General features: G+C 39.7%; 1 protein-coding gene across 1 annotated transcript in view; it reads left to right on the top strand.

Annotated features, from left to right (window-relative positions):
- The window catches only part of bean1 (brain expressed, associated with NEDD4, 1), a 57,782-nt gene that overhangs the window by 8,849 nt on the left and 21,132 nt on the right, over positions 1–27,801 (top strand). Inside the window, exon 4 of the mRNA XM_082162199.1 lies at positions 25,170–25,370. Coding sequence (XP_082018325.1) covers positions 25,170–25,370 — 201 coding nt within the window. The remainder of the gene's footprint in view (positions 1–25,169; positions 25,371–27,801) is intronic.

The following is a 27,801-nucleotide window of genomic DNA, read 5'->3' as shown; positions in this document are numbered from 1 at the left end:
CCCTCCTACAGTCATCCCAGAGGGAGGCTAAAAGAAGCGTCAAAGAAGACAAGAAGAAAGCAAGATTCACAGTGGTGAAAAATGTTGCCGTTGTCATTGCATCAGTCCTTTAGATTCATGCGTGGTTACTTCTATTCCTGTCAGACGGCTTTGCGCGGCGTCGTACGCTGGCTAAATGCTCTGTCTTCAAACTTGGTGACTTTCATGGCTACTTTTAAGTTCATGCAAATCCCAGTTGTAGAAAGGCTTTGTTTTGTTTGTTTCGAGTGCATTTGCATTTTAATTCTAGAGCGAGAATGAAGGTCTCTCCTGCTGCTGCTCGCATAAACGCTTTCAATTAGATGAGCAACGGGCGGCTCTGAGTTTTGGGTTATCAAAATAAACTCTATTACAGCCTTTCCTGAGGAAAAGTATACCCACACTGACATACTTCCTTGAGTTGGCCATGCTTTAGCACAGTTGTCAATGCCAGTGGTCCACATTAAAACACTATTAGTCCATCGCAGCTCTCCTTCTACTGATAATAATGCACAGTTTATCAAGTTAACTCACTTGTGATCCTTGAGACATCTGATATAGCCAAAGTGCTTATAACCGTATATTTTACAGTTTCATATCACAAACTATGAATTCTGTTGCTATTAAAAATATGATCTTGCTCTGACTTGCTCTGCTCTGATATTATCTTTTCCCTGTGGAGACTGTTATTCCTACAAAATGTGAAACATTAGACAATTAGCACTTGGCATGAAAAATGAGTCTGGCTTTATTTTAAATGCTCATGTGATCTGCTTATATTTTAGTGCAAATAATTTTTATCAAACTATATCCACCAGCTCCAACCATCAGACAAAAGCAGACCATTTTCTGTCTGAATTTTGAAAAATTGATGCGAGATTGCATCCTTATGCGAGCATGACTTACAATTTCACTCTTGGAAAGAAGCAACCTTGCAAGAGTTATGAATCTATATGCATATGAGCTATATACGAGAGTGAGAGGAGAGAAGTGGGAGTTAGCATGATAGTAATGCTTATGAGTTTTTCACAATTGCTGCTGGATCCCTAGATCTTATTGCTGTAAAGTCCTTCTACTGCTTTGGGACTAAATCACTTCTTCTTTCATAAAGCAGTTTACAAAGTTGGCATAGAACTATGAATTTGGAAATGCACCAGTATAAGAAATTGACCAATTTCCAATAACTATTTTCATGGTCAATAATGGATGTGGTGGTCAATAAGTTTTGAACAGTAGTGTATTGACAAAATTGACCTTTTGTGTTCCACAGAGGAAAGAAAGTTTATTATAATATTTCACAAAATCTCCAATTTTATATTAAACTGCAATCAAGCATTAACTTTATTAGATATAGTAGAAAATAAACTGTACAAAAAAAAAAAAAAAAAAACATTACATTGTTTACTTTCAGTATTGGATTAATTATTTCATACCAAAAAACTGTGAATATTGTCTGATATTGATGGTCATGTATTGTGCATGCCATACTTAAATGTGCATGTTTGTAATTGTTCATGTAATTTTAAATTAGAGATTGTCACTTATATAGTTTATCAGACCATAGTAAAGGGGCAAATATAAAATAAAAAATCCCATTTTTATTGGATTTGTGCTCTATGAGTATACAGCATTTCAGTAACAGCTGCAGTTCCAGCATTCAGCTTTACTCAACAGCAGCACAATGATTCCAGCCTGCAGCGCTTTCCATCTGTGCCTGGCAGTCCGTATTATCTCAAAGTGATAATCTTTGTCAATGTTTTTTAGGTGATCTATATTTGGGTTTGAAAAGGGAGATGGGTGGATTCAGGTTGATTGAGTGAGACATACAGAAGTGGTTCATGGGTGCCACTTAAACTAGATTAAGCCACAGGGCCAATGCCTTATCCCATGGGCTCAGCCTGCCAGCCATAACGGCGAGAGTCGGATCAAATCTGGAAATCCTGCAGAAATGGGCCCTGCTATTGCATCCCGACCCGCTAAAACCCTAGAGGTCTAGATAATGTGGATCTCTGGCGTTAATCCCCCCTTAGCTTAACTTGCTTGGGATATGTGGTGTCCAAAGCACCCAGGTTTATCGCCACTGTGCCCTTTAATCTGGGTTAAATGACATGGGAATGGTGTCTTTAAATGGCTGCCCATCCATGACAGGAAACTTTTTTACCTGAGTCATTACCCTTGTTTGGGGACTCTCTTTTTGGCAACAACATCTCATTGGAAGAGCTTCTGTGTTTTTAAAAGTGGCAAAGAATCTATTTAAAGTGGCATTTCTAAAAGGCAGGAGAATAAAATACTTAAAATAGGCAATGAATGTGAGTAATCTGATGCCTTTTAAATCAGTACAGCATTTGTAGACAGACTATTGTAATTTGTATGCTCTGCGGTGGATTAACCCTCGCATCCGGTACGCAGCCAAGCCCAGAGCCCAGCCAGCCAAGCTGCACGGAGCGAACGCCAGAGCCTGAGCTCGCGCCCATGCCAAAGAATAGGGCAGAGCAAGCCATCACCTCGGAGCCTGAGCCTCACAAGATGTCTGACCAGGTGTGTAAACCAGCAACATCGTCCACCGTAGGAATGCTTGTGTAGTATGAGGGAATAGAGGAAGACCCCACCTACACTCTCACCACTGATGGTGAGCTGCTACTGACCTTTGGTGGATATTTTGAGAATTCAGATGAGGAAATTTCCCTGTTTCTCCCGTCCCCGCTGGTCCCACCCAACATGAATTCTCTTTTGCCCCCACTGGTCCTGCCCCGCATGAACTCTCTTGGCCCTGCCCAGCTCAGAGTCTACTGTGTTTCCAGAATTCCCTCCCAACCTCTCTCTCCCACCTCCTCATCCAAAATCAGCCCACCTCTGCTTGTTCCCTTCAGCCCCTCGACTTCTCTCTGTGTGGATGTGCCCTGGTCCTTCAGGTCTCCAGCTTCACCCAGCCAAGAAGATCCCCCGGCTCCACCTCCAGCCGCTGTTCCCGTCCCTCGGCCCGTCGCCCTGAGTCCTCTGCCTTGGCTCCTCCCTCCCCCAGCTCCACCTCTGACCATCTGACTTATGGCTCCACTGGGCACCCTTGATCCTCCGGCTCCACCTCCAATGGAGATCTCCTCACCTCGCCTGCACCACGGTCTGCTGCGCCCCGTCTCTCAGCCCCTACGGCTCAGTCTAGCTCCGCCGTCCCTCTGGCTCCACCTCGGCCCTCAGTGACTCCAGTTCCACCTCAGCCCTTCAGGATCCTGGTTCCACCTCTGGGGGTCATCGCTACGGCTCCGTTGCAGCCTCCAAAGCCTGTGGTGTCATGCTGGTACATCTGCTCTCTGTCTGCGCTCTGGGCTCCCTCTTCACCAGCTTCATCTCCATCCATTGTCCTCATGGCTTCGTCGAGGAAATCTCCACAATGGCTCCTCCATCCCTCTACTCCGCTGTAGGGCATTGTCCTGACTGGACTCTGCGTTTCCGCCGGACTCCTCCTCCTCCTGGCTCCTCCCATCCTCCACTCCCCCATGGACTGTTCTACCTGCCCCTGACTGTTTTCATCCCTCTCCTGTTCCTCGTCCTCCTCAGGAACCCTGTAACATGTATGTTCTGTTTAGTTTCTGTTAAGCCTACCTGAGTTTGTAGTTTGTTTCCTTGGTAACTCATTAGTTTATCATTCTCTTCAGCTGTTCTTGTTTATTTCCCTCATTATCCCTGTGTATATATAGTCCCTGTTTTGTTCAGTTCCATGTCCGATCTCGTTTATGTATATGTTGAATCTTCATGTTTGTGGATTTATTATTAAAGTCTATTCCCTGTTCTACTCTCCTTTGTCGTACGCATTCCTTGCAACAACCTAGCATGACAACTATACAATAATTGGATTTTTTATATTTATTTATTTATTATATTTTACTTATTTGAAAACAAAAACGCTAACTGATACTGTTTAAAATTAAATTTAAGTTTGTTGCGCACTGTGTAAAATGCTGTACAGTATATACTCCTGGAAATTTTTTTATTTATTTTTGCTGTAAAATGTCATGCATTTTTAGAGTTTATGGAGATAATAATAAAAATAGATATTCATGTTTAATCTAATTTTTTGTTCGTGATATGTAAGAACAAGGATATTCAAAACTTCAGTGGGTAGTCAGTTTTTAGTCAGTTTGTAGTCAGTTATTTTTTGCAAGCAACATATTAATATCTACAAGTATTAGGCTATATTGTAGATGATGTTTCACAATTGTAAATTGTTTTGAGGGCTCTCTCTGCCCTCCTGCACATTTTCCCATGTAATTTGACATAAATCCAGGTATGTTACGCATGCAGAACATTTTACATTTTACATGCTATATACAGCAGAAATAGTAAGAGTATGGAAGTATGCTGTTATGAACATAAAGGAAGAGTTTTTGTACTGCAACAGTGTTTGCTTAATTTGTGTTGAACAGTGAATGTTGTCAAATTCTTATAATAGGTGCACATTTGTCATTCTTTTTGTCTTCTGTTATTTTGAGTGGTTGCGGTTTTACAAACATCTCACAGATTCGTTATAAAGTTCAGGAGCAGTAAACATGAAAGTGGATAGTTGCACTCTCACTTAGTCTTCTTGAATTAGACAGTGGAGCGTGGAGATTTTGACACTGACTTGCTGTACTCTCTCTCTGTTTACCAAATCCGTCTGACAGCTCCCATGACAGCGTAGCCGACTGAGGAAGCTGTCTTTGCCTCATGCACAATAGCTAAGCAAAAAGCACTTAATTGTATTCATACTGCAGTCCAATAGCTGGGGGAAACTACAGCAATCTATTGTAGATAAAGTTTCTCCTCTATCAACTGTTGAAAATTATTAATGTATCATGTTCTTCGTGTATATGCAGCTATTAAAGGTGGTGTTTTTTGTTTTTTTTAAATGTTAGGATAGGACAATATTTGGCAGAGATATATTTATATATATATATATATATATATATATATATATATATATATATATCTGAGGGTGCAAAAAAATCGAAACATTGAGAAAATCGCCTTTAAAATTGCCCATTTATGTTTGTGATTGTGCTGCATTCACTTACAAAAATAAATGTTTTATATATTTACGGTAGGAAATTAAAAAAATATCTTCATGGAACATGATCTTTACTTAACATCCTAATTATTTTTGGCATAAAAGAAAAATCGATAATTTTGACCCATACAATGTATTGTTGGCTATTGCCACAAATATACCCGTGCTACTATACAGGGTCACATTTATCAAAATCCATTAACACTGCAATTACAATTGCACAAATAATGTTATGCGATGAATGTTCTAAACGTAGCTTTTTAAATATAGAAATGTTTGGGGGAAATAAAATGAAACTATATATGAAACTAAAACCTTCAGTAGGTGGCTACAAGTCTTAATAAGTGAATCATAGAATAATTTATTCAACCGATTCGTTCAAACAGGCTGATTCATTTATGAACGAAGCAAGTGACTTGTTGATATGGGAAAAATAGTATGTGGCTCCGAATTGAGCAACTGTCTTTATAAATGGGTCATTGAATCATTGACTCACCCAATTTGTTTAAAAACGCATAAAAAAATATTCAAGAACGAAACATCACTTTATGCTCCAGGGAGACACAACTGTTCTGCTGTTTGTAACTATTTTATTTTTTATTTTTTTGCTGGCAAAATAAACCAACAACAGTACAAATTGATAATATTGTGTCTAGAAATAATAAATGAATATAATACACATATTGTTAACTGTTGTATAATTTGCAATCGTGCTGATATTTAGGAAAAAAGCAATAGCAAATAGCTTGTGTAATATTGCTCAACTATGTTATATTACACACAAAAAAACAAGAACTCATACAAGGGCAATTCATATCTTGAATTTTGGGGGCATTTTTATTATTTTTAGTGGCATTTTCGACCTTGCACAGTGTTATTTTATGCCAACACCAAACTAGCTTGCTTGTTTGTTAAGCTTAATGGAGAGCTATTGCCTAAGTTAGGCTGATTGTATTGAGATGTTTTAGTGGTTTAATTTCACAGCAATGACAAACAGTGATGTCATTTTGTGCGAACGCGATTGTTACCTTGCTGTCATCAATGAAGATAGATCCAGGAAAAAAAGTTACCGGACCGGATGATGTGGATGTGTGTGGCTTCAAAGTCACCATAAAATCAAAATTGACAATTCTTTTTTTTGTTTTATATATATATATATATATATATATATATATATATATATATATATATATATATATATATATATATATATATATATAGAATATTGCAGTGTTTATTATAAATAATCATTATTATTATTATTTTATTCATGTGCCCTTGTAATCTTTCATCAAAATAACTTCCCCTCCCTCTTGCAATGACATCTTTTCTCTTCTCTGATGACGTGTTTCTCTGTGTGAGGGCGGGATGACCTGTAATCGCAGCAATAGAAAACCACAATAATTTAATCAATTCCCGATGGACAAAATCAAGTACCACCCTATGTTTTTCTCTTGTTTGAGAAGCCACATCACTCAGATATATGTTAAAATGGGAAAGAAAAGACTAACGCAACTTCCGTTTCATGCTGACTTTAAGTCTGATTATGGCAGGACATGGTTCATTTTGCCTTACAGATTGTTTTGCTGCTGTTGTCACTTCCTTTGTTTTACCCACATTTGAAATACATCTCTCCAGAGGATATATTACAACCTCATTCTGTCCTGCTTATCAGAGTTCCCTGTTAACCAAGGGAACTTTCATACCAACAGTTGCAACAATCTACAGCTTTTCCCCCAATGACCAGGTGTGTTTGGCACAGAAAGGGAGACCTGAGTTGGCTGGCACCCACATATTGGTCCAAACCTGTATGAATTTCTTTTCTGTCCATACAATGGAAGTCAATGGTCACCAAAACTGTAATGAACATTCTTCAAAATATTTACTTTCGTGGTCGCAGAAGAAAGATGATCATACAGGTTTGGAAAACACGATGGTGAGTAAATTATGACAGAATTTTCTTTTATGCAAATCTTCAGCACTCATCCAGTGTCAGATTGGGAGAAAATTACGGAGTAGCCAGTATATAATAGCTATTCCCTATGATTGACCTCCTCACTGCACATTTGAGCTTTGTTGTCTGGCTAAATAATGAGATTGTGATTTGTGAATATGGAGCGTCACAGGCAGAATTGTAATCTGTGTCTCCCCTATGGGCTTTATTAATAGGTGAGCCAGAATGAGAGAAGGCTTAAGCCTCTGTACGATTCAGTATGACCTAGATATGCGGCATTTCTCTGACCCACATCCAATTCACTACAGGCTCCACCGTGTACTGTACAGCAGGCTCTTTCTCTTCCATTATACCAGAAATTAATGGCTCTGAATCTCCATTAGAAAAACTCACTGTGGCATGTTGCATTCTTTCACCCCCGTTGGACTAGACGTGCAAACCAAAAGCAATGATTTAGTCTTTTGATAGTATGGAGGAATTGCTTGGCATGATTTTGACGCGATAATTGACAACATATTTACTACCATGTATTTGCTTTTCCATGTCTTGCAAGTTTACCTATTAGGGGGGTAAATGGGATGACTGATACATCAGCTAGGTGTAATGATACTTATTCATGAAAAGTCATGTCATTAGTGTACATATCAACTTTGCTCCTTGGGTCACTTGCCGTTTGATGCATATTTTATGTAAGACTATAGGTTTTAAATTGTTATTAATAATTTATTAAATTTTTATTGCTGTGTGTTAATTGTAATACATCTTGCCAAGTATATGTAGCCAGTTTATAAATGCAATAAGCCCAGTGAATCTGTGGTTTACAGTGATTTTAGAATAGCTAATGGTGTTGCTAGGCATGACACAGAGCAGTGTTCTTGGGGCTTTGTTAAATTCCGCACAAACACAACCAAAGCTAAAGCTAAGAAGCTAAAGCTAAATGTTGCAGCTATCCCCTCCTGTTGCAGATCTCCTACTACTTATTTTTACCCTAATGTGTGCATGCATTGTGTCAGTGTTATTCATGTTTCGTGGTATCTTATACGTGTGTTCGCTTGCTGCCCCAATGCTTTATAGTTTCTTGCTCTCCGGTCAGCAGCTGTTGTCCAGTCCGAGTCAGATGGCGCTGGGTACAGATTGACCTTGAGCTGCTGAAGCCCACAGTTCTGTTCTGTCGATTTGGGGTGGTTAGAATGAGCCCAGCATGCTGACAGACAGACTGCCCAGTAACAAACCTCATCAAACAAGGCCAGACAGTGACACAGTGTTCCCAGAGACCGCCTTCAGCACAGGCGGCGGACGGGAGCAAACATCATTGCCACAATCAGATCCATTATCCACCATCCGTCACAGAGCAAACAGCCAGCATCCGTTACAGGCCCGCAGGATCACCGCTGACTCTTCTGCTTATCCGCGCACACTCACATTAAAGGCCCTGCAGGGGAAATATTATGAATGCATTACGCCAGCTGTGAACAGCTCATCCAAACTGTTGTGTGGGTGTGTATCGGTGTGTGTGTGTGCGCACATAGTTTAGAGGAAATACACCAGTGTAATGAACATAGATCAGAAGATTATGAAATTTTAATGTCAGTTATATCCGGTTTTGCCATGTTTTGTTTGGGTATGAACACACATTTTAAGGTAACAAGGTACAATGTACAAACAGTATAAAGGAATCATTTAAGAGTTCACCGAAAAATGAACAGTCTGTCATTTTATCACCCTTGAGCCATTTCAAATATGTATGCTGTTATTTTTATGTATGCAATAGGAGAATTTGTGAAAAAAAATGTATGCAGATTTGTTAATGACCATGGCCGTCAAGCTTAAAGGCAAATTCACCAAAATTGAATATTATGTCATGATTTACTCAACCTTATGTTGTTCCAAACCTGTATGACTTACTTTCTTCTGCTGTGGAACATATGAGATTAAATTGGAAGAACATTGACTTTCATCATAGGCACACACAAAAAAAGACAGGTTTTACAAAAATAAAGCAGGTTTGGAATGACATGAAGGTGAAGAAATGATGGCGTATCTTTCATTTTTAGATGAACTATCTATTTAGTAAGCACAAAAAAATTTGTAAGTTGGCATGGTCCATATGACTCATGCACTAGGTTTTTACTAAGTCTTCTGAAGACATATGATGGCTTTATGAGAGGAGCATTTCCCTTCACTGAATCTCACACATCAGCCCCACTCTTGGCGCCAGGATTGCAATCATTAATGCCATCACTGGTTTATATGTGTCGTTTCTCGGCATATGGTGCCATTTTTAAGAATAGCCTTTGAAAACACCATTTCTTTCCCCTTTAATAACGAAAAGCTATCGTATGACTCCAGAAGACTTATATAATATGTCTACTTTTATAACAGTTTTTATTTTGTGATGAACTCTTCCTTACTTCGTAAGTCTTTGTTATAGGAAGGTGTTTGCCCAGACTTGCCCTTGGCACGAGGGAACAAGAGGTTTTTTTGTGTGTTGATGGCTTTCCATGCTTCCCCTCGCTCAGTGGCTCATTTGACATGACTGCCTAATGCTTTCCACAGTGCTGATCTTGGATCAGAGTTGACGTTTGCTCAATACTCGGAAGCTGCACTGCTGCTGCTAAATCAACACACTGATGTCCTGAACTGAACAGTGACAGTTTAGCACTGCTGCTTCTGCAGACGTGTCCCTATAAAGGCCTCTGAACAGTTGGGGTTAGAGTTTAGGCTTCTTCTGAGGGAAATAAACTGTTGTTAGTGAGATTTATTCTGATATTTATGAGAGCATGAAAAAGACAATAATATGCACAATTAATGTGCACAAGAGACTATAGCAGTAATAACTCAACCGTTGCAATAATTTGCCTCACTTTATTTGTTTCTAATATTAGCTTCTGTATTTCATTATGATATAATTGGGTAAATTTTTGCAGTCTTATTAGTTTTTTATTACTGTTGTTCTTCTGTTGGTTATATAAGCCCTGTGATAATTTTCATTCCAAATATTAATTGTAGCAGTATTATCCACAGTTAGAGTAAATAATCTTTATTATTTTAATCCTTCATTATTTTAAGTCCAAGTGCTTGTCTGATTTTAAATGGGTTCTTGGAAAGAAGATAGCACCGAGGCGTCAAAGCATGAAAATCCTCTCTTGATTTAAAAGGAAACAAAACACCAAAGCCTGGATCAATAGCTGTTCATTGGAGCGGCCCTCTCCAGCTTTATGAGAATGGATTGTGTGTTCTGGACAACACGTCTGTCCATCCTGTGACCTTGTCACTAAGGGCTCTTCCCTCTGTCTTATCTCATCAGTCCTTTGCCTGCTTTGCATCACAGATTTGAAAACATAAGATCTGTGATGTTAGACATTTTACACACCTCTCATGCCATTTCTTTCCTTAAAAGCTTATTTAATCTAATTATAAACCAATTCTTCTCTGTAACAAATTATATGATCAATAAGTTATAACAACATGTTTTTTACATTGCTTTAACTCATAAAAATAAGTTATATCATGACAACTATCGGAGAGATTGGCATGGTTATGGATATGGCAATGTTAATGTATTTGGTCTTGGTGGAATAGATCCGCTACGCTGTTGCTGCTGCAGTTCAAGTACTGGGACTTGCTACTGCCAATACAATCACAGACATGAGCATGTAAGACAAGCTGCTGCTGCTGTAGCACATAACATAGACGATTTAATCCCCGTAGCAGATCTATACAGGTGGAGCTGGGGAAGGTGGAGGGTTTCTGAAAGTGTGCTGCAGACTGCTAATCCCGGTATTTGTTTGAATGTTGAGCTGCAGCTCATCGGACGCTGATGCAACAGCAACCAATCAGCTGTGCCATGTAGATAATGATGTGATTGCTACCAAATGAGTCAAAGACTTATCAGCCTGTGCCATCTAGAGTTTAATGCCAGAACTATGTATTCAAGCAAATTTCAGCTTTTACACAAGATTCAACAATTTTTTTTTTTAAGTCAGTTTAATGCAATTTAAGTTGAAATGACTTAAACATCCAAGTTGATTGTACTTAAAAATTTAAGGCAGACACTTTTTTACAGTGTTGTCACGGTCAGGTGGCTGTAGAAAGCGCACGACGAAGGAGAGGGTGATAGATACATTGTCTTTACAGTTTTTCTGAATTGCTAAAACACATTTCTTGAAACCATCACTCACTTTCTCAAAACCTTAAACACAAAACCAAAGAACCTCTGACTCTTCTGGCAAGATCAAACTATTGCCTCAAAACCATTTTATCTGTGCTCAAAATCAAACAATGCTTTCAGATCACAGCGAGTCAAAATTATAAACACTACAGATCATTCATTAGACTACATCAAATTTTTTTTTTTTAAAGTTAGTCTCCTGCTCTTCCACTTCTTCTTCTTCTTTTAGTTTTAAGGCGGATTGCATCCATGACTTATCAGGTGCATACCGCCACCTACTGTACCGGAGTATGCAATATGGGTAATGATTCAATTATCTACTTTTCCTGCTCTTCCACCAAGTTCATCGTTAACTTCAGGCAGCTGCCGCCTCAACTCTGATTGGTTCTGTTCATGAGCTGGGGTGGGACTTACAATTTCATTGGGTCCATCTGATGTTTGTCACTGACTGAATAATTCAGAAATACTTTAGATCAGACTAAACCATTTTTAGGGAGGTAAGTATGGAAGCTTGTTTCCGCCACTGAATAATAAATAAATAATAATAATTGCGACTTTTTATCTCACAATTCTGACTTTTTTCTGACGATTGCGAGATATCAAGTCAGAATTGTGACTTTTTTCTCAGAATTGCGAGATATGAAGTCAGAATTGTGAGAAATAAAGTTGCAATTCTGAGAAATAAAAGTCGCAATTGCGAGATATAAAGTCGCAATTCTGAGAAATAAAGTCACAATTGCGAGATATAAAGTCGCAATTGTGGGATATAAAGTCACAATTCTGAGAAATAAAGTCGCAATTGCGAGATATAAAGTCGCAATTCTGAGAAATAAAGTCGCAATTGTGAGATATAAAGTCAGAATTGCACGATATAAAGTCGCAATTGCGTGTTCTAAAGTCAGAATTGTGAGATATAAACTATTCTGTGGTACAAAAAAAAAAAAAGTCCGTCTTTTTTTCCCTTAGAATTGGACTTTATATCTCACAATTGTGAGTTTATATCTCACAATTCTGAGAAAAGATGTCAGAATTGCGAGATATAAAGTCGCAATTGCGTGTTATAAAGTCAGAATTGCGTGATATAAAGTCGCAATTGCGAGAAAAAAAGTCAGAATTCTGACCTTTTATCTCACAATTGCGAGTTTATATCTCGCAATTCTGACTTTATAACACGCAATTGCGACTTTATTTCACGCAATTCTGACTTTATATCTCGCAATTCTGAGAAATAAAGTCAGAATTGCGAGATGTAAACTCGCAATTGTGAGATAAAAAGTCGCAATTATTATTATGTATTTATTATTCAGCGGCGGAAACAAGCTTCCATAGGTAAGAGATGCAGATATTTGGGGAAAAAAATACTGTTGCATGATTTTGTGGTTTTCATTTAAATCTCAGGCATACAACTAATATAAATATTATAATTATTCATACAACAGGGGCCTATATAGTATAACTGCTGGATTTTGTAATTGTATACTTGTATCTATAATTGTCACCACCTTTCAGCCCACTAGCGACGGCCCTGATAGTGACTAACGATAACTAATACAGACAACACAGAAACGACACACGGTTACTAACGTAACCTCGGTTCTCTCTAGAGAGGGAATGAGTGTTGCGTTAGTTTAGCTTACGCTACGGGAAAAACTCCTTTTTCTCGAGAATACTGAAGCAGAAAATTATCCTTAATTTTTTATAATTTAAAACGCATTTGCTACAGCAGCAGACCTAGGTGAGGCAGCTTGCGCGCCTATATAGGCTGCTCTTCGGCAACTGCTGCAACCTATCAGTGCGTCTGCCATGACTGCCATTCCCTGCGCTACGTCATGGCCCGCCAATATGGGTGTGGCCTAAGCCTATAAATACCCATCGCTTAGGTTGCACTATGATTTCAGACGACTGGAAGCAAAACCATAACGCAGCACAAGCACGGCAGGTTACGCAACACTCGTTCCCTCTCTAGAGAGAACCGAGGTTACGTTAGTAACCGAGTGTTGTTCTCTTACGAGAGTACTCTAATGTTGCGTAAGTTTAGCTTACGCTATGGGAACCCAATGTAAAACGCCGTGCGTGCTAAGATTCCAACACCAATCTCCCAAGGGCAGTTTGCCGGGGACTCATGTATAAGTGGAATAGACGCATAGCGGCAAAGCGGGGCGGGACGACTCGGTAATATGAAGATAGGTGCTTACACATATATACAGTTAAGACAATATATCAGCCTTGAAACTGCATAGGCCCACAGGACGTTGCAATATATCAACAGTCTAAGCGAACTGGTTTGGGTAGACATAGTTAATATAGCATAATTAGACTGAGAACAGCCTAGCCTGTAGGGCAGGCACTTCTAGGTTGTAAAACCTTATAAATGTAGACAGGGAGGCCCAGCCTGCTGCCATACAAATATCCTGAAGTGAAACCCCGCTTGTCCATGCCCACGACGAGGCCATGCCTCTAGCTGAGTGGGCTCTAATGTCCAAGGGGCAATCCAGGCCCTTGGAGGCGTAAGCTGACGCAATAGCATCAACTATCCATCTGGACAGGGTCTGTTTCGAGGTGGCTAGCCCTTTAACACGGCCACCGAAAGAAACAAAAAGCTGCTCTGTCTGCCTAAAGGCAGCAGAATGTTCCACATAAATCCTCAAGGCCCTAACTGGGCAAAGGAAATTAACCCCATCCTCACTGTCGGGTACAGGGAGGGCTGACAGGGAAATAACTTGCGCTCTAAACTTGAGTCGCAAGCACCTTCGGGACATAACCATGCCTTGGTTTGAGGATGACCTTAGAGTCATTAGGCCCAAATTCCAGACACGTAGCACTCACTGAGAGCGTGTGTAGGTCGCCCACCCGTTTTACTGAGGCCATTGCCAGCAGGAAAACGGTTTTGAAGGAAAGGTATTTTAGCTCCACCGCATGTAAAGGTTCAAATGAGCTACCTTTCATGGCCTCTAGGACCGTAGAAAGGTCCCAAACTGGAACCGAAGGGGGTCGAGGAGGATTCAGCCTCCTAGCACCCCTGAGAAAACGGATTATGAGGTCATTCTTTCCCAGCGACTGGCCATTTACAGGTTTCGTAAATGCTGCTATGGCCGCCACATACACCTTGAGCATGGATGGGGTTCTCCCGCTGTCCAACAGCTCTTGCAAGAAAGAAAGCACCACCGTTACCTCACAATGTAGCGGGTCCAATTCATGAGCTGAACACCATTCAGCGAACACTGACCATTTAGACGTGTAGAGCCGTCTAGTAGACGGAGCTCTAGCCTGTGTGATCGTGTTCATCACTCCCTCTGGGAGGTGAAATGGTAGTAATTGATCGCCCACACATGTAGGGCCCACAGCTCTGGGTATGGGTGCCAAATTGCGCCCTCGGCCTGGGACAACAGGTCCTTCCTCAGCGGAATCGGCCATGGAGCTGTGCTCCCCAGTTCCATCAACTCTGGGAACCAAACTTGATTCTCCCAGAGCGGGGCTACCAAAACTATTGAGCATTTGCACTCCCTGATTCGCTTGATTACCTGTGGTAACAAGGCGACCGGGGGAAATGCATAGAGAGGGCGTCTGGGCCAGTCTAGGGCCAGCGCGTCCCTTTCTTTTGAAAAGAACAATGGCCAATGAGCGTTGGCCTGTGACGCGAATAGGTCTACCTCCGCTCTGCCGAAGATGTCCCAGATGTATTGTATCACCAGGGGATGCAGGGACCATTCCCCTGGGGGAAGCTTGGCCCTGGACAGCATGTCTGGGCCCACGTTCAGGACGCCCGGAACATGCGCTGCTCTCAGCGAGCACAGATTGTGCTGGGCCCATATAATGAGGTGTTTTGCTCTTGCAAACAGGCTCCGGGACCTGAGGCCGCCCTGGCGGTTTATATAAGACACCACATATTGTCTGTTCTGAAGAACATGGTGATTCCTCAGCACATGGAGGAAAAACTGCTGGGCATTCTCGACCGCTTTCATCTCTAGACAGTTTCTGTGTAGATGCTTTTCTGCATCTGACCACAGGCCCATCGATGGCCTCCCTTCGTAAAGGGCGCCCCAACCCGTGTTGGAGGCGTCTGTCGAGACTACTTTGACTACTGGGGGTAAGCCCAGGTTCACGCCGGACTGGTACCAGCCGGCCCTCGTCCACGTTTTCAGTGCTGCCACGCATGTCTGAGTCACCGTGAGACGCAGCAAGCCTGACGTCCATGCTCACGCCGGAACACGCCGCCTCAGCCATAGCTGAAAGGGGCACATGTATAGCAGACCCAGCCGCAGCACCGTCGAGACTGAGGCCATAAGACCCATCATCCTCTGAAACACTCTGAGGGGGAGATTCCTCCCCACTAAGAATGTCGCTGCTAGACACTGGATTACTGCCGCACGTTCTCGCTTTAGGCGCGCCACCATCGACCTGGAGTCCAACTCTATCCCCAGAAAAGACATTTCCAAAAGACTCGCGGGGAAGCCGTCGGTGAGAGCTCTTTCACCGAAGTTTCGGGTGGCCTCTGCGAACGGCGCTTTTTACGGCGCGGTCCAGCAGGAGGCATCTGAGGGGCGGACTCGGCGGAAAACAGAGCCTGTCGAGCCCACAGGGTCGAGAGAGGCAGTGCTTCGCACTCACGGCAGCTGCCGTTGGCGAGCGCATGGTCCGCGTGTTCCCGGCCCAGGCAGGAAGCGCACAGCGCATGGTGGTCCCCGTCGCTGAGCGTGGCTCGACACGAGCCGCAGGACATGGTGGGCATTGAAAAATGACGGCTCTTTCAGAAGAAAATGTGTGTGTCGCAGTGGCGAACACACACGGAGCGAGAAAGGATATAGGCGCCGGATAGCGCACCAGGCACGGCGAGTGAAGGCGGCGATAAGGCAGCCGGCGTCCTCTAACTCGAGCTCATCCCGCTGAAATTGCTTTTCGACGGTGCAGCTTCTTCTTCTCAGGAAGATCCAGCAATGTGAATCACACGCTGAAAGGAGACGAAATCATAGTGCAACCTAAGCGAAGGGTATTTATAGGCTTAGGCCACACCCATATTGGCGGGCCATGACGTAGCGCAGGGAAAGCTTCCCATTGGCGCTGAAGTCATGGCAGACGCACTGATAGGTTGCAGCAGTTGCTGCTGAGAAGCCTATAGGCGCGTGAGCTGCCTCACCTAGGTCTGCTGCTGTAGAAAATGCGTTTTAAATTATTAAAAATTAAGGATAATTTTCTGCTTCAGTATTCTCGAGAATTTTTTTTTTCCCGTAGCATAAGCTAAACTTACGCAACACGAGAGTACTCTCATAAGAGAACTGAAGTAAAAAGAACATGCATGTGACAAGTGTATACTAATATTTACCTAAATGTGACTAATATGACAATATTAAATAGGCTTTTTTGACAATTTTAGAAGCCTGGTAGACTTTTTCAATCATGGTCTGTGTTATCTGGGTCAGCTGGAGAGATTGAAGGATGTGTCAAGGCTTGCACTATCCGTCACGCCCTTCTTAGCTGGATCTCTTAGGACCCAGAAGTGGAAATGAGTAAAAGGTTATGTCAACTTTTAACGACTCTGGCAGATAGCATTTCTTATGAGGTTCAGGAGAAGCTTGTATGAGGCAAGTTTGCCTTGTACTGTAGGTGTGAAACACATTTACAAGTTTACTTATGTGGTACTTGTCCATATATATAACATTTCATGGGGTTAGCTGCCTCCGAATTGGCATGCTGTAAGAGTAAAAGCTTTATTTGATCAGTAACTTATTTCTCAACAGTTAAAAAAAAAAATAATAATAAAAAAGTATTCATACACCTCCTTTTAAAAGTTTGGGGTTGGTAAGATTTTTTTAAAAGTCCTGAAAGAAGTTAAAGTGCTCACCAAGGCTGCATAACAGTAATATTTTAGAAATATTATTACAATTTAAATCTTACTGACCCAAAACATTTGAATGTATTTCAGTTGTTTCCGTTTTAAAACTAAGAGCATCACACATATATTATCACCCTGCTCTGTTTTAGATGGGTCATACTCAAACACCCAGACACCCCATAATATGATAAGATTCTATATTTCCTATTACAATTTTCCCCTCAGGTCACTTACTTCACATTTTTCTTTCTTTTTCTTTTTAGCCTCTAAATCCCCTGCCACTTCACATCATTGCAGAGTGTGGCAAAACAACCAGCCATAATAATTATGACCGTTACATGTACTCTTAGAGGGCCAAATGATCACAACAGTGATATTTACAGATTTTTTGACCAAGACATCTTGACAGTTTCTCCTGCTGTGTGTACATGCTGCCTGTGTGTCTCTTTACACTCCAGAACAATGGTTTCACATACAGGACTGCAGCCTTCTAAACTTTTGTTTAACACTCAATTTTGTGACGTAGTGAGCCACATTAGTATTCTTCCTGCGAGAATTTATGCTTTATTTAGGTGTGTATGTTATAGGTTACAGAATATCATGTATGAATATTTGCATTAGTTGTACAAACAGTGGAAAAAGTCTGAAAATTATTTCATAGAACATGCAACATTTTAATTACAAAGTATATTACCAGAATTACAAGTTGAATTGAAAAATAAATTACATGAATTTCAGAATGTCTTATTTGGTTTGTCTTCCTTTAATTAGAGAGAGAGAAAAAAAAATTAGATCAGACTTTTGGACACTGTATGTACTGCATTTTTTCTTACTCTAATATTGAGCTATGGTTGGACTAATCATTTGTTTAGATTCATCACATTTGATTTGTAGTACTGTTTGTGCTCTCCTTTATTATTCATATAATATTCAGTGAGACAAACCAGGGCTTGTGTTTATTAGAATCAGCTTTCTAGAGGCTTGTGTGTATTTGTTCCTGTGTGTGTTGTTGTGTGTGCTGCTGGATGTGTGGGTAGGAGTGACCTTCTCTTCACACACTTTTCATCCTGGTTGCTGAGAGATCTAAATGATGTCCTTATGTTTCTGTAAATGCTGCTGCAAGTATTTATTTATGTGGACGGTAATCACACTGAGAAGTCCTCAGATAAAATCTCACTCAATGGTTTTATTCTCCCTAATATAAAGGCTCTTACAAAACTTGGACATTGTTTGCTGCTGACCATCCTGAAATGAGACCTGAACCTATTGTCATGGTCTTTCCGGTCTTGGACTAATTTTAATTAATCAAGCAAAATTTTGTGAATCCAGTGCAAATCAAAATGGCACAAAATGGTAAATAATGGCACTAATACCAGTAATGTGACCAGTAATTGAAATACTCTCCTCCCAAACATGTTACATCTAAAGAGGAAAATCCTACAAATGCATATGCAATAAGGTCAGCGGCAAAAATAATTGTCCAAGCCTTTTGAGTGCTAATTTTTCACTGCAGCGTGTCTTTAGTAAATCCTGACAGTAGTTTTTTAACGCCAAAATAGGGTTTGCGCTGGAGCAAGCTGTTAGTAAATCTGGCCCTACTGTAATATCCGCTATAAAGAAATCTTCTAGCCATGATACTTCATTTCTAATTTCCTGAATCATGTTTAGCTTGTTCACATAGAGAGGTGGTAAAGTGTTGGAATTTTGTCTTATGATCTGAAATATGTGTTTGGTTGGTTTCTTAGTGTCAGCTTGAGATGATTTAATGAGTCCAAAGGACAGGAAAAATCTTGTACTGAGGCCTGCCAAAGTAAATCTATGTGAAGAACATACACATATACTTACTGTACTTACATCATAATACAGTTTTATATAAACTTTTTCCACCCTCTCTCTGACCCTTCAACATTTTTCACACTGCACCGCAAATCAGCACATAAGCAGTCCAAATGAACAGGTTATTCTCACTGCCCACGTGAGCAGAGTGGTGACGTGTAGCAGGAGCGTAGGTCCAAGTAGAGTTTTCGGCACTGAGTCTATTGTTGCCTTGCATAGCATGCTGAACATTTCAGCAACATGGAAAAGCCTTTTTGTCTTTTGCAATGTACCCTTTTTTGAAGAATCATGCATAATACTGGATTATTTAAACAGTTTATAACTACAGTTTGGGTTTGAGTGGGTCAGAAATCGAATATGCACTTTTCGTGTCATGCATATGCATTCATGGGATGGTCAAGGGGAAAGTGGGAGTGTCACATAAAGAGATGGGAGGGGAAGCGTAAACTGCGCCTAATTATGTATTCCGCGTTATGTACAGAAAAACATATGCGCCGGTGAAAGCGTGCTTCTATTTTGCGCTGAAAATTCTCCGCCTCTTAAAAGCAGGTGTAACTTAGGAAGCGGGTTTCCTGGCCTGTGCCCTGTTAAATGCAACTTTTTCTTTGGTATGGCGTTTGAGGTCCTGCCACCTCTTTTTTACCTCTTCCACCTGTCTGCGGGTCGAGGATATTGCATTGATTTTTTTTGTGATTTTGGTCCAGATGACATTCTTTTGTGTGGGTGTGGAATTCCGGCCTTGTATGATGTTTAAATTTGCTGTTGCCTCATGAACAAGCAGATCAACCTCGTTATCGCTAAATTTTTGTTTTCGCTGTTTTGCCTGACTTGGTGGCTGATCCATGATGGAAAGAGAGGAGGAGGCCCATTCAATTGCACATTTAAATACGCACAATTTACGGTATAGTAAAACGGCTCTGATTACCTGATGAACTGCAGGTTTGGTACATAACACGCACGTGCTTTCTGCATCTTGGCCATGGCGCTATTAACGCTGCGTTTGCAAATGTACGTACATCTGGCCCTCAACCTCATTCTCTGAACCAAATTCTCAATAGCCTAAAACAATTTGTCAAATAAATCTCTCTTTCTGTATAACATTAAACAAGTTCAGGTAGTTAAAACACTGTTTGCAAATCTCATGCACTCTTTTTCAAAACTCTAAACACATTCTCACTCACTAAAACACATTTCGCACTGTGATGCACTTATGTTTCAAAACGCCAAACACAGGTATTTGAAAGTTAAACACAACTGCAACACAGTTGTCATCGTTTACACACAACGACTTAAAATTGTTCACACTTTTTTCTAATGATGTGACCAAACCAACTGTACATAATACAAGTCAGTTCAGAGTCCCACAATGTCCTCAAAATTTTGGAACAATGGAAACAATATAAGAGGTAGAGGAGGAAGATTATGTGTATAAGAGGTGGTGAACAAGGAGGAAGAGGATGAGGATGAGAAAGAGCAAAGGTCTGGAGAATGTTGTCAAGGCTGGATCTGCTTTAGGGTTTTTACCTTTGCCTGAGATGACATTGTCTGTGATGTGGACAAAGTCCTCCGGCCAGACCAACATGAAGACATGATGCTGAAGCAGAATCAATCTCTCTCACTGACCTTGATTTTGTTGCACAACTCTTCTGAGTGACTGTAACATGCTTTTCATTTAGAGTTTTTTTTTTTTTACAATAACCTTTTTGGCTTTTGCAGTTGGGTCACTGTATTTTCACAGTATGCAAGAGCTGAATATACAGACATTCAATACTACAATTTTCAGTATAATACAATTTGCAGTCCACAGTATACAACTTATTCACTACTGTAAGTTGTCATTACTATTCATTTTTATGTAATTGCGAAATTTGTTTACTTTGTTACAATATACTTTTTTTCTGTAACTGCATGCTTTGGATTATGTGTTCTCCATTTTTCTCTGTAGTGTCTAACGAATGATCTGTAGTGTTTATAATATTGACTCATGTGTGTATGATCTGAAAGCATTGTATGATTTTGAGCACAGATAAAATGTTTTTGAGGCAATAGTTTGATCTTGCCAGAAGAGTCAGAGGTTCTTTGGTTTTGTGTTTAATGTTTTGAGAAAGTGAGTGATGGTTTCAAGAAATGTGTTTTAGCAATTCAGAAAAACTGTAAGAATTTACCTTAAATATTATAGTATATTTTGTCTGTTTTATCTAAAAATATATATTTCTTGTTTTAAGAATGCTTAGATTTATTTAATTTTTACTGCAAAAAGAAAATAAAGAAGAGAGTTTTAGAGTAGTATTTTCTTAGTGTAGAACTGAAAATAGGAGTGTGAGAAAGTACCTAATTTTGAACACAAAATGTGGGCTGTAGTTTTGGAAATATGTGGCACAAAATTGGATTGTTCCCAGTGGGAACCATGACAAGAGCAGGAAGAGAAGATGTGTGTGTGTGTGTGTGTGTGTGTGTGTGTGTGTGTGTGTGTGTGTGTGTGTGTGTGTGTGTGTGTGTGTGTGTGTGTGTGTGTGTGTGTGTGTGTGTGTGTAAAAGAGGCTAAAGAAGAGCATAAAAAGCATAAGTTGTTGTTATTATGCAATAGAGTTGCATGTTAGTCTGCTGCAACCTTCTGCATAAAGCCATGAGTTTTTATCTTAGACAGGACTAGGATGCAAGGGCTAGAGGGAAGGACAGCAGAAGGACATGACTACTTACATAAGCCACACGCTTTGACTGAATCCAGTCTGACCGGAGTGACCTGATCTCCCAAATGCAATCTCAGTCAGATTCAGCACATAATAGCACACATCTTGAGGAAGAGGACACAGCAGACATGTTAGCATACACCAGCTGGATGCCCGGAGGTTTCCATGCTGCTGTAGCCCTGGAGACACAACCATGTGGTCTTTAGAGACCTCACTGTCAACCAGCGCTGACCACCCACGGATTAGTACACAGTAATACTAATAAATCAGATCTGAACACATAGATGAATGAGTTGAATTCAAAGTAGTGATGTTTAACCACTGCTAATTACCCAGGAGAAAAGAGAACTGAATTCACACACTAAATTAGTTACAAATTCACTTCTACAAAAAATAGTTTTAGGGTTAGAATTAGTTTGTAGCTGTAATGCAATAATCCAAGGAAGATGAAGAAGATCAGGTATTAGCACAGGGTTTATTTAAGCAACACAGAACAAGATACTTAACGTGCGAGACAGTGTGCATTGTGGCATTTATTTGAGGTTTAGAATCCATTATTCCTGTAATTATTTTGTCTTATATGAATTTAATAAAGAACTCTGTCTCGTATTCTGTCCAAACACACCACGTCATCTACGTCAGGTGACCTGTAAATGCGCAAAACCTGTTTCCATTGGAGTTTTACGAAATATTTATTTTTCGAATTGCCTGAAAAACCACCTCATGCGAGCATAAAAACGTTTTTGCGATAAATGGGAGTTTTTGAGAAATTGACGTGTTTCCATTGGGCGTATTTTCAATTCGCAATTTCAATTTGCGCAATTTGAAGGGTAATGGTAACGCGGCTAGTGACGATTAACTAAACGCCAAACAGCTGTGATAAATGAAGTTATTGTCCATGGTGACTGTCGAGTGGCGGGAAACTAGAACAAAGGGAACACGTCATGAATGAAAACAAAACAGACTGAACATGATTGTGACACTAGGCCGACCATTCAAAAGTTGGTTTGCTTGGTAATTTAAATATATATATATATATATATATATATATATGTTTTTATTATGCTCACCATTCACCAACGCTGCATTTATTTGATGAAAAATACAATAATATTGTAATATATATTTACGATTTAAAATAACTGTGTTATAATAACAGAATTTTCAGCATCATTACTCCAGTCTTCAGTGTCACATGATCCTCAGAAATCATTCTAATATGATGATTTGGTGCTCAAGAAACATTTCTTATTGTTATAAGTGTTTAAAACAGTGCTGCTTAATATTTTGTATACATTCTCTCAGGATTCTTTTATGAATAGAATGTTCAAAAGATCGATAAATGTATTGACTGTTTTTAAAAGAAATTAATGACCCCAAACGTTTTAACAGTAGTGTCTTTGAAAGTACATTTTAATGACTATTTGACTGATACCACTGCTTAATTTATTTATTCTGTAGTTTAAATAATTGTGAAGGTTTGTGAACTAATAATAATTAACCAAGTCTGATACACAACCGTGTTTTTCACAGCACGTTTCTAATGACTCTCATGAGCATTGAGGTGTTTTAACAACACTGCTGTATTCCACCTTCACAAAGTTTAACAGACCAACATTTAGCACCTCAGTTTCTTTTCCAAATGTTTGCAACGCAGCTGATATTCACTCATTCTCTAAATGCAATATATATATATATAAATTATACTTTTTTTGATGAATTTATATTTTAAACCCATATTTACACATTGTCCTTAAAAAGAATCAGGAACTTTATAAAGTTTAAATATATTCAGTAAAAAAATAAGTAATAATTGCTAACATTACTGACTGAAGTTCAAAATGGCAAATATACAAGTGACCTCAACACCCTTTTAGTTACTCTTTCTGTTGATCCTTGTGTGAGAAAGCACATGTGATGTTAAAAGTTTTAAATTATGGATGTTGAGGTCTTTTGATTGACTGTGATTATTTTGTGTTGGGTCTTTCTAGTATTTTACCTCTGGCCTGTAGAGGTGTGATATTTTGCTCAATCATTCCAGGCAGAAAATGTGATCAATTAAATCAAGATATAGCTCAACCATTAAAGTTGCCCCTTTCATGCTTTTTTGAACATTACATTTCTTTAGCTGTTTAGTAATGTAAAAGGTCTGCAAAGTTGTAAAGATCAAAGTGCATGAGAAATAAAGTTGTTGTCTCCTAAACGAAAAAATCAATTCTAAACTGCCGAAACGAGTCATCAGCAAATTCTGTCTCACTTCCTGTTACATACTCACGTACTGTAACAGTGTGATATTTGCATAATTCCAGCCTATGGGCTTCATTGGCTTTCCTCGAGCAGTGTCTACTTTGAACCGCCCTCAAACACTGCAGTTGTAGCTGAGGCCTGAAAGAGTTTGGTTCGTGTTGCTGCAGATTTGCTTTGCATGCTCTTCAAAAGGATGAAGGCTTGCGCTGGAATTGATACGGAAAATCGACGCCATCATTGTGTGTAATACAAGTGCTGATGAAGCCTCTGGAGCTGAAATTCAGATATGGTAATGGCCGTTTCATTTCCGACGCGCTGTAAGCAGTAGACCAATCGCAACAGCCTGGGCCATTTGACCAATGGAGTAGCTCTGGGAAAGGAGGGGCTTAGAGAGACTAAATCTTCGAACAAACTGTTTTCAGATTCTTTGAGATATGAGGTGATGTGCAATGTATTGAGAAAGTTGAAGTGTTTTGTTTACCTTGGGCGACCTTTTGATCACACTAAACACTTCCAAATGTTTCCTTTGTCCTTAGAATAAATATGGTTACCATTCAAGCACTGCTGGCCCCACAGATTCACTGATTTGATTTCAGTCTTGTTTATCTCCGGGAAGGGCTGGTGGCCTCAAGCCCACAGAGTGTTAATATCATCATCTTTCCCAATAGGCTTTATTGAATCTGACTGTATCTCTGGTGTGTGTGTGTGTGTGTGTGTGTGTGTGTGTGTGTGTGTGTGTGTGTGTGTGTGTGTGTGTGTGTGTGTGTGTGTGTCTTATTTTGGTTTATCTCTGGTCTGAATGGAAAGGGTGAAGGAAGTCAGAGGGGAGCTAATGGCTGGAGTTAGGCTTCTTGTGAGTTGAAATGAAAGTCTTCCACCCGCATATTTAAAAATTAAAACGGGTCAGGATTAAAAATTTAACGCTGCAGACTTGAGAATCTAATCCACTGAGGGATGAAAGTCTGGGGAGCGTTCCTGATCTGCGGTACACAGAGAGGTAGGTGTGTGAGTGTGTTTGTGTGTCTCAAAGAAGGGTTATTATATAGAAACTGACATAATCCCACACCATTATGATCTGTGTGGGAAAGAAGAAAATGTCTCTTTTGTGTTTTATGTAACAGTTGCTACTGTAAATTATTGAAACTTCTTTAAAAACTGACCATCCGTCTCATCTTTCTCTCCTGTTTCCCTTCTTTCTTTCTTTCTTTCTTTCTTTCTTTCTTTCTTTCTTTCTTTCTTTCTTTCTTTCTTTCTTTCTTTCTTTCTTTCTTTCTTTCTTTCTTTCTTTCTTTCTTTCTTTCTTTTTCTCATGTCATCATCCCATTTCCCCTCATTCTCTCGAACCTCCACACATCTCTGGTTCTACCATGTCCTCCATTCAGCGAGCTCAAACCAGAGCAGTCATGCTCATGAGTACCCAGACTGCCAAGAAGGGGGTAATGAAGCCAGCCTGCTGGTGTCCCCTCTGGTGGTGGCTGGCATCGTCATCGGGCTGGTGCTCTTCCTCTCCTGCGTCACCATCATTGTGGGCAGTCTGCGCAAAGACAGCCGACTGCGCAACCCCCACCTGCGTGCCAGCTACGGTCAGTGACCTAACTTCATGGGCTCCATAACATATCAAAAACACATAGGCCTGGTTTCACAGACAGGGCTTAGATTAAGCCAGGATTAGGCCTTAGTTCAATTAGGAGATTTAAGTAGCTTTTATAAACGTGCACTATTGAAAACAAAAACATACTGATGTGCATCTTGAGACAAAACAATGGCTCTGACATATTTGAATATATGTCAGTGCAAGTTACTTTCAGTTAAAACAGCTCAAACATGCATTGTAGTCTGTGACTAGGCTTAAGCCTTGTCTTTGAAACTGCTGTGTGTAGTTTTTGTCTAGTAGGCCTACTGTGTTGTGGCATAAGTATTTGCGTGACATGCATGACAAGTTGGTTTGTCATACTATTTTGTTAATGTTATTTTGAAAATGTGAAACTTAAGCATCCCTTCAATGCTTTTTTTTTTTTTTTTTTTTTTTGGAGTTCAGGGAATGATGCCAGCCGAAAGCCTGTCCTTGTATAGCTCTACTGAGTCTATCGGTTAGCCTTACCCAGTAGTTAGTAATATGGCCAGCAAGACCTTCTTTCTATATTATTTGGCATTGACTGTATTACAAACTGCAGCATTTTGAAGGTTTAGGTATACAGTACTTTGGATTTTACTGTCCTAGCAGAGAAATCACTGGTGTATTTTATCATGTTCCATGGGCATATACGCTGATTTCACGCAGCCGTTATTTTGAAATCGAAAGCGAGGCTCCGGTGGGAAGAAAACCGGAAGTGTCGCCTTTAATCACAGGTGAGTCGTGAATGCGATGGCGTATTGTTGTGTTTAATGATGTTGTGTCAATTCTAAAAATGTACATACATTTCTTTCATACTTTAGACTATATACAGTGAAATTCATTTATAAATAAAATAATTTTTTTATATATAATTCAGAATGTAAAAACAGAAGCAGGAATTAACTATATACATATCCTATATTGAATATTAACATCCAATAGTGTAAATCGCGGCAGCAGCTTCAGGTTGGTAATCCAAGGCATTGTTGTTTATCTTTACTTCCGGGGTTCTTCCCACCGGAGCCTCACTTTCGATTTCAAAATGGCGGCTGCGTGAAATCAGCGTATTCTGTATATATATATATATATTTTTTTTTTTTTTTTTTTTTTTTTTACTGAAATCTAACAAACTTACTGTATGTTGTTGTGTTTCTTATTTTTTCTTTTTTATTGGGTTACTATGAAAAGATTTAACTGTGATTTTATGTATGATCATTTTAGTCTGAGCTTTACAATTTATGTGGCACATTACTGCAGTTTGTTTTGTGATTGTGTCACAATGTAATGCATACTTTGTTAATCCAGGTGATTATTGATAGATAAGGCACCTACAATTAATTGGACACATACAATAAAATCATTCACATTCTCATTGCTGTTCAACGATTACAAATACTGGCAGTGTCTGTACCTATAATGCTATTATGTAGCAGTATGTTTTATGCAGAGGTATACATGTTTTAGACAAAGTCTTTTAGATTGGACATATGTATGTTCCTTTACCTTGATGTCTTTATGTGTAGATAATACATAATTATCCCCCCCCCCCCCAAAAAATCATTCAGATGACATTCATTCATCTTCGGAGCGCAAATGAAGATCTTTTTGATGAAATCTGAGAGCTTTCGACTTTATTCAACAATTTATTCTCTGACGCTATTCACGTTGTAAACACAGTGCAGCACTTCCGGGTTCTGCGTCAGAACACCGGCTCAGTATTGGCCGGCTCTTATGTCAGCACCACACGCATGCATCATTGTGCTCACGTGAACACGTAAGATACTGCCATGGAACGACAGGAGGGTGAGTAATTAATGACAGAATTTACATTTTTGGGTGAACTAACACTTTACAGAAAATGGTTTTATGTCATAACCATATTTTCATGCACATTACATTGTCACTGCTAGTGCAATGCTTTAAAGGGGTAGTTCACCCAAAAATGAAAATTCTGTCATCATTTACTCGCCTTCATGCCGTTCCAAACCCATAACCCATATTGGAAACACAAATGAAGTTGTTATTAATTAAATCTGAGAGATTTCTGTCCCTCCATTAAAAGTCTCCACAACCAAGACGTTGATTGTTCAAAAAGTGCATAAAGAGATAGCGGTTTAATCCCAGTATTCTGAAGAGACAAGATCCCTTTATATGATAAACAGATTTAATTTAGGAATTAAAAATGGAAGCTTGTGTGATGTGCTTGTGTGATGTGAGAACATATCTTGTTCTTAAGCATCAATCAGCTATGTTTGAGCTTCCACTATATTTGATGTGTTGAATGTATGTGTGTTGGTCTGGTCAATATATATGTGAATAAAAGCTAACAATTAAATCTGTTTATCACATAAAGTGATCATTTCTTTTTAGAAGTCTTGGGTTAAACCACAAAGCAGCAA

Source organism: Leuciscus leuciscus, assembly GCF_965113295.1.
Source record: "Leuciscus leuciscus genome assembly, chromosome: 2".
NCBI classification, from domain to species: domain Eukaryota; kingdom Metazoa; phylum Chordata; class Actinopteri; order Cypriniformes; family Leuciscidae; genus Leuciscus; species Leuciscus leuciscus.
Note: the sequence above shows the minus strand (reverse complement) of the source record. Positions and strands in the feature narration are given on the sequence as shown.